Below are 8376 nucleotides of genomic sequence, written 5' to 3' on the forward strand. Positions count from 1 at the left end.
AAACCCATTAACCAGATAAATTAAGCATAAAAAGTGTTGTCATGTGGAGCTATTTTATGTTTCCACATTCCTTTATTTGTATTTTACCTCCTTTTTAGTAAAGCGTTAGCATTAATGAGTTTAATAGTTAGTTGTTAGGGTAGAAAGAAATGGATAAGAATCAAACCTGCATCAGTGTGCATAAACCTGATTTCTTTATAACACTGCGATAAAGCGTTGTATGCCTTCATTTTTGTTTTATCATCACTTATATATATGTAAACACTTTTGCCAAATAGACATATACGAAGTAACACATGTATATGAAAATAATAATTATAAGCACTTTATTAATGATTAAGTTTGTAACTGAGTTATAATTGTTACTGAGCAATAATTACAATATTGTCAATGATATACATCACACACAAACAAAAAAGTTTTAGTAAACTTAGTATTAGACAATTTATAGACGAAAGTACACATTAACAAAAAAGGATGTTGATGCTTTCATAGGTTACAATTCATTGATATTATATGTTTTTTGGTTCGTTTAGTTGAGCTACAAATAAAATATATAATTTGGATCTTATATGTATTACTAGGCATCTTACATAGAATTGATATAATTTTTACTTTGATTTAAAATAAAATAAAAAAATTAATAAACAACTTCAATATGAATCCAATTTTGATTTTGTCTAATTCCAACTCCTCAATTCAATTTCTCTATTTTTAAATTTCTTTGTTTTGAAGAATAACGTCATAATTCATTCAAAAATTAGAAAAAAGCTACTTAGTATAAGATATGGAGATACCAAATCTTTAAATATTATGGTAGGAGGTTCGTCGAACTAAGTACAATCATCTCTTGAGTGGAGAGCTAAACGAGTGACACGATGGGTTATTAGACGCGTCATAATGTAAAGGCAAGTCGCTTCATACTTCAATCCACATTTTCTTAAAAACACAAAACAAAAGATGTTTGGAACCGCCAACCCTAGTTCGACCTCCCATAAATGTATTGTTTGGGCCACCGTTTTTGTTTTGACGCACCATTTGATTGGGTGGATCAGAAGAGTATTGTCGTCTCATGTCATTGCGGTGTTGATAGGAGGAGAATTAGTCTATCATCAACATAGGATGTGAAAACTCCTATATTTAAAAAAAAAAAAACAATTAAAAAAAACACAAAAGAAAGAAAAAGGGAAAGAAAAAGGTCAAGAAAATGATAAATCACGCCACAAACACGTGAACTACTAAGCTTTTGTTCGATACGCCATTTCCCTACAGCAACCAAATAGACTGATAAAGAGTTTACCGCTGGACCAGAGGGAGGAGAGAGAGATGGCGCTGAGAGCAGCCGTACTGCGGCACTTGCGAGTTCCGGTAACCCTAAACCCGGTCCTAACCCTAACTGGAGGCAAATGGGCCCCACCCTCTCTCCGATGGATGTCATCGCACGGCGACGATCATCTGACGAAAAGCGAGGTCACCGACAGAGTCCTCTCCGTTGTCAAGAGCTTCCCGAAAGTCGATCCTTCCACGGTCAGCCTTCTTTCCATCTCTACTTTCTGTTTGTTTCCCTGGAAAATGTAAACATTATATCACAAATCCGAAATCCGAAATCCCAATTTTTGTTTTTATTTTCCTTCGGTTTTCTCGGAAACCAAAAGCGTAATTAGAGCTATTGATTGCTAGATTGCTTCGATTTCAATTTATTCGTTTTTAAATTGTAGTTAGTGTTTTATCAGTCAGTTTATTATTTCAGCTCAATTTCCCCCATGAATTTTCGAAATAATTCAGGGTCGATTTGGGGTTCCAATTTACAGAATAATACCAGAAGAAAAGAAAAAAAAAGAGATTTTGGATCCATTTTTTGTTTGTTGGTTCGCTTAAGCTTTCGCCCTTTTTGGGCATTTAAATTATCTTGATTTTTGTGGATCTCAGTGTCCAGGCATCAATACAATGTAGAAATGTTGGTGTAATTTTTCTCTTGAATTCATTGTTTTCTTTGTTTTCATCAATCTTTAAATGGCAATAGGCTTAGTATTACGTACCTCTAGCCGTGCCGTATCGTTTTTTGTTTTTTGGTTTTTTGGTGTGTGTTTGATGGTAATTTGGAACTTTGATGAGACATCATGGGTAGAACTTGACCCTGCAGAATAGGCCTGCAGGGTCAGGCTGCGGAAAGAGTTCCCATAGGCTATACCCACTGCTAGTCCTATATTTAGCTGATATGAGAAAGCAAGAGAAAGAAAACAACTTTTTATACTGATTTTTTTTTTTGGGGAGGTAATGCACATTTTCTTGGTATCAAATGCTGATGTTGTACTATTTCTTCCTTGGGCTTGCACGGGTTGGTGAGATGTTTTTGCAAATCTTCCGAGTAAAGGTCGCATGGTTGTAACTTGTAACTATGACCTTTTGACATGTTGTCAGCTCACAGTTCTGGCGCTGATTGGACTATTTGAACCGCATAGGACGGTTGGTGAGGCAAATTCTCTTGATTAATTAAAGAGATAAGGCATGATTAGGCTTAAGATGATGATATGCTTTGGTCCTTTGTAACTATTAGCCAAGATCTGAAACGTTTTGGGTTTTACAGGGAAAAGTTGGTTATGAATGAGACGCTTTACATAATCTAGATTGAGCATGTGCAGAGTGACTGCTTTGATATTTTTATGTTATAATCATGAACAAAATGTAGGTTGTAGCGGTTAAGAATGTAAAACCGTGCCTGTGGGGTATGTTTTAGTGCTTATATTATATGTTTAGAAACCAAGTGCAGTGGCATGATTGCTCATCTTCCTTTTGTTTTGATGTTTTCCTCATTCAATAAGTATAACTTTGTTTCTCCCTTTCAGAATGTTTTTCTTTTTCCATTATCAAGTATCAATTTTTTTTAGCTGAAATTTACTGGGAGTACCGATTTTCCGTCAATTATTGGCAGGTGAGTCCTGATGTACATTTTCAGAAGGATTTGGGCTTGGATAGCTTGGATAATGTGGAGATTGTGATTGCTCTAGAAGAAGAGTTCAAGCTAGAGATTCCAGATTTGGAAGCTGTTAGGATCGACTCCACTAATCTGGCAATTGAGTACGTCTATAACCATCCAATGGCTGCGTAACTCTCTTTAGCAGCAGCGTTTTCTCTTTGCATGAACTGTTTGAACGTAATTTTGTTTCTGCCTAAATGACGCTCGAAGAAATTTGATCACCATGTTGGTTGAAAATAATTTGCATCTTTCTCAAAAAAAGAGTTGTTCTCCTGGAACTAAAACCTATCAATGTCTTTGCAATGCTTCAACTGTAAACACCGTCAACTTCTATCCAATCAGTCTGATTGGTTGTGTTCCTTCTCAATAACTTTAAATTCATTTTTTATTACATGGTTTCACGTTCTGATTTGTATGGATAACGTGTCTCTGAGTTGAAACTGTATTACTTGTATACTGTGTATCATTCATTACATGGTTTTCCGATTACTTTAGATTCGTGAATCATTGTTCAAGCATCATGGTTCTGTTGGGCAGACATTGTAACAGTGGAGGGCACGCTTCTACTGAAGTATTATTGTCCGTGTCTAAGACGTGCACTTTTGTTCCCCATAAATGCACCTGTTCTCTTAGGAACACTTTTTGTCATTTGGTCTGTCTCTAAGAAACCCTTTCCAAATCCAAACTTATTTTTCTTGATTTCATCCGAATATTTCAGAAGCGTTTTGAATAATCTGGAAACAACACACATGTCACCGTAGAAAGAATTCTCAAACATTAATTTTGATACCTTGCTCGAGTGGAAATTCTTTGTTCGTATGAAAGACTAATGTAAGATTCATACGAGACTTTCGGGATTGTGATTGTGTGTGTCGTCTTTATGGTAGTATTTCTTAGTGGTCACACTGGCTTGTATATGTTGCTTATGTACTAAGTTTGCCACCAATTTCATTCTTGTGGGCAACTGGTGTTGTGGAAGTTGGACCCATTACAGTGCTTGTAAAGTTTTCCCATACACAAGTGCTTGTTATGATTACTTGTCATTAGAACGAACTTAGCGGCTGTAATTGGAGATTCTTGGTTCTTCCCGTTAGAACGGAAACAGATCCTTTTCCCAGGATAAGGGGATCCTAGGGATCCCGTGATCAGGACCGTTTATCGTACATCACGCGGTTAGAAAATATTTAAAAATTTAAAATTAAATATAAATAGTATTTAACGAAAATTGACCGCACGATGTACGATAAACGGTCGCGATTACAAGATCCCTAGGATCCCCAGGAAAAGGATCCTCCGGATCTTTTTCCCGTTAGAGCCTCCCCCCCCTCTCTCTTCCAGTGCCACTTGTCTGGTGATCTGTTCAAGGAGATATAGGAAGCGAGGGTCATATCTCTGGTTGTATGCACGATTCTGCCTTGGTCAAGCATATCTTGTGCTAACGCAACAAATATTGGAAATTATATCTACAAATGTATCACTTAGTGAGGAGGAAATGCTCTTTACATGTAGGAAGACAATATTTTCCTTTTCGTATATTAAGTTTTGGCATTTTATTATTTTCTACAATTTATAATTATCGAAAGACTTTTTAGCCAGAATGGTTTCTGAGATTTGCATAACATATCACTTTGGTCCCTGAGATTGAAAATCAATAGAAATGGTCATTGAGATTGTCCACCATCCATTATTTTGGTCATTCTGTTAAAAACTCCGTTAAGTGTCTCGGAGCTTTTGATTGAAAGTTTTGGTAATTTTCAAAGCTTTGTAACTCAATCGTGTTTTAACCAAATTCGACCTATAATATATCAAAATGAAGATAGAAAAGTGTAGAACAAGATTATACCTATTTGGAAGCCCAATGGTTGCCGGAGCTGGCCGAAAAATAGCCTGAAAGGTGCGGTAGGCAGGAAAACTGGAAAACTCATCGAAAACTGGGTAAAATTGAAACATTCATAATTTTTTCAATACTCAACGAAATCGAGTGATTCAAAAGCGAAAATCATACTTCTCGATGAGATCCAATGGTTGCCGGACATGGCCGGAAAATAACCTGAAAGGTGACTATTCGGCAGGAAAATTGGAAAACTCGCAGGAAACTGGGTAAAATTGAAACGTTCATAACTTTTTCAATACTCAACGAAATCGAGTGATTCAAAAATAAAAATCATACTTCTCGATGAGATAAATAGAATGGTACCTTTCTCGATAGCTAAATCGCAGTGGTTTGGCTGGAAAATGGTTCGAAAGTGGCTGTCTTGGTCTCGCGTTAGTTAATTTCGAGCTGTTTTCCGGTCAAACCACAGCTATTTATCCATTGAGAAAGGTACCATTCTCTTCCTCTCGTTGAGAAGTATGATTTTTGTTTTGGAATCACTCGATTTCGTTGAGTATTGAAGAAGTTATGAACGTTTAAATTTTACCCAGTTTCCGGCGAGTTTTCCAGTTTTCCCGCCGACCAGTCACCTTTCAGGCTATTTTCAGGCCATCTCCGGCAACCATTGGGCTTCCAAATGGATATAATATTGTTCATCACTTTCCTATCTTCGTTTTGATATATTATGGATCAAATTTGGTTAAGAAACGATTGAGTTACGAAGTTTGAAAATTGCCCAAACTTCCGGCCAAGAGCTCCAGGACACTTAACTGAGTTTTGAACGGAATGACCAAAATAATGGATGGTGGACAATCTCAATGACAATATCTATTGATTTTCAATGTCAGGGACCAAAGTGATGTTTTATTTACCATTTTGGCTAAAAACCCTTATCGAAACAATTATTTTTGGTGTTTATTTAAGCTTCAGAATATTAACCCATCATGTTATGAGGGGATATATTGGTCACGTTGTATTCGAAAGTCATCAGGTCCTTCACTGAAAAAGATTGGCCATATTGTTTTGTCATATAACAATTAAAGCACCACATAAATAGTATTTTTGCACCAACACCTTAATTTCATCCATGACGCAATCTACTTATTTAGTAAACAAAAAAGTAGTTGTTGTATACAAGCCACAAGGCTCCACATACTTCATCAGATTTCTATTTATTTTTTATTTTATAATTATCCAACTTAAAGGACGGGAATCAAATATGAGACATCTTCTATACAGCCAGACTAATAGCTAATTCATTATGAGATTATTGTAATTGTTAGTTGTTAATGTAATAAGATCGACATTGATCAACGTCTAATAGTACGAGGTGTTAATTAGCTGGGAAATTTGAAGCCTCGGTCCATTGCAAACAGAAGATTAACAAATAATGTAGAAGATTAACAAATAACGTATAAACACGACACCATGCGAACACATTTCGTGTCCCTAACATTGAACCTTCTAGTTTTCTTTTCCATTCCCAATACTTCTCTATAAAAAAATAAAAACTAATTTAATATAATAGGATTAATTAGAAGCTACTCTTTCTTGATGTTATCTTCAAAGCTCACCATTACCAATTTCCAAATCTTATCTTCTGATTAATTAGATTTTTTTACACACTACATATACAGCTAGCAGAATTCAGAAAGGAAACCTTGCAAACAACAACAACCAGACAATCAAACAAAACAATGAACGAACATAAAATCTAGGTATTGCAGAAAACAAACCAGATAACTACAAATAAATAATAAAAACATACAAAATACATATATAATTCATGAACAAAGACAGCTATATATACTCATGTGTGTGTGTGTGTGTGTATATATATATAATAAAATAAAATATAATATATATCTCTCTTTGTTTGATTTAATTTAGTGAATTATGCAGATTGATAAAAGACAGTGCTATAATCGACAACTGAAACGTATAGTTGTTTCGCTTCGTTAACGGCGAAACCAACCGTCCTTGCTTGAATCCATCTTCACAAGTTATGGAGGCATCAATGACAGAACTCACTTCAATGTTGGCGTCGTTGTATTTCTTGGCCTTGTAATTCATAAGGGCTTTCTTGATGGTTGGTATGGCATCTGAGTAAAGCTCCAAGCAGTCGCCCAAATACGCCCTTACGTAGGGGTCGAGCTTTTTGTTTTTCAGCAGGTGTTTGATGTAATGCCTTGTGTCCGTAGCGTTGTTGCGGATTAACTTGATTGAGATTATGCCGAGTTTGTGAAGATCGGCGCGCTGGCTTTTCGGCGCTGCTTGCAGAGAGGTTACGCAGAAATTGTAGCTTAGGTTTGGATCGTATTGAGCAAATTTTTTGCAAGTTTCAGGGATGAGGTTTTTGGCAGTAATGGCATTGAAGGAGAAGAAGAAGAAGAGGAGGTAGAGAGGGAGAGTTGTGAAGGAGAATGTGGGAGTTCTCATTTTTTTGTGTTATGGTGGGATGAGGACTATGTATTTTTCTGAATTGGGTATTTATAGGTAGTTTGGCTAATTTTATTTTTTGAAAGAAAACAATTGGTGTGACAATAATGTTATATTATGTTTTGTAAATTAGATGATGTGATGCTTGATGATTGGATTTCTTTTTTAGGATTTAGGAAAAATGATAGGAAGACCACTTTCATGGTACCGTTTGATGTTGCAAGTGATGTATACGTGCTATCTCAATTAAGTAATCCAACTCTCAACTTTAAAATATGGTCTCTCTATAGCATCACCCTTTCTGAAGTTATGGGAAGGGATGCTTGCACACTTGGATTGAAAATTATTAACAAACGATATTATTTACACAAAGGGGAATGAGTGAACTTAATTTCATAATGGACTAGCAATAATGTGGTTCAAATTAGCCTTTGACGAGAATCGAACACAAAACCTCTCACTTACGAATAAAGAAGAATATCATTTCACCGTAATACTAAATGACTTGGATTGAAAATTATTATTTCAATTAAATAGACTAGATGGAGCCCGTACACTATGTGTGTAAATAATAAATATAAAAGATTTAAACAGAAAAATATAACGAAATAAAGAGAAGTTGGAGAGAAATGTGGGATATGAGAATGTGGGGGGATTATTATTATTTTTATTAAATATCCTTATGTTTGATGACATGTGGGTGAAGAAAGAAGAAACAAAAAGCAGTAACATTCACCGTGTACGAAAGTATTTCAATACTCATGAATCGTTTTTTCACATTCTTTTGGTTGATAGCTAATTTTTGAACTAACAACCACGTTAACGAGTGCTTTCCCTTTACACCTTGAATTTTTTTTTTCAAACATCCCCCTTCTCCCCTTTCACGGTAGTTGGTCCTTCTTTTACTAATGATCTCACTATTTTAAGTAGTTCCCGCAAACGTGCAGGGGAACAAAGAGGGTTCTATTCCACATATATAGCATACTTTTGGTATTTTGTGTTCGCTCCATCAGTGCGGAGCCTTGAACTTACATATATTCGTGTGGAGATTTTTTTCATCCTAACCAATCGTAATTAGGTACCGAAT

At 35.7% G+C, this 8376-nt stretch overlaps 2 protein-coding genes across 2 annotated transcripts; one reads left to right on the forward strand and one right to left on the reverse strand.

Moving 5' to 3' along the window:
* Nucleotides 1-1231: 1231 nt before the first annotated feature.
* On the forward strand, nt 1232-3392 carry LOC126627855 (acyl carrier protein 1, mitochondrial-like). Its single transcript, XM_050297440.1, has 2 exons — nt 1232-1527; nt 2933-3392. The coding sequence occupies exons 1-2, from the start codon at nt 1327-1329 to the stop codon at nt 3107-3109; spliced, it is 378 nt and encodes a 125-aa protein (XP_050153397.1). The 5' UTR covers nt 1232-1326; the 3' UTR covers nt 3110-3392.
* Nucleotides 3393-6571: 3179 nt separating this feature from the next.
* Nucleotides 6572-7327, reverse strand: LOC126627849 (putative invertase inhibitor). Its single transcript, XM_050297432.1, has one exon. The coding sequence runs from the start codon at nt 7287-7289 to the stop codon at nt 6732-6734; it is 558 nt and encodes a 185-aa protein (XP_050153389.1). The 5' UTR covers nt 7290-7327; the 3' UTR covers nt 6572-6731.
* Between the last annotated feature and the right edge of the window lie 1049 nt (nt 7328-8376).

Source organism: Malus sylvestris, chromosome 7 (genome assembly GCF_916048215.2).
Source record: "Malus sylvestris chromosome 7, drMalSylv7.2, whole genome shotgun sequence".
Lineage (NCBI taxonomy): Eukaryota > Viridiplantae > Streptophyta > Magnoliopsida > Rosales > Rosaceae > Malus > Malus sylvestris.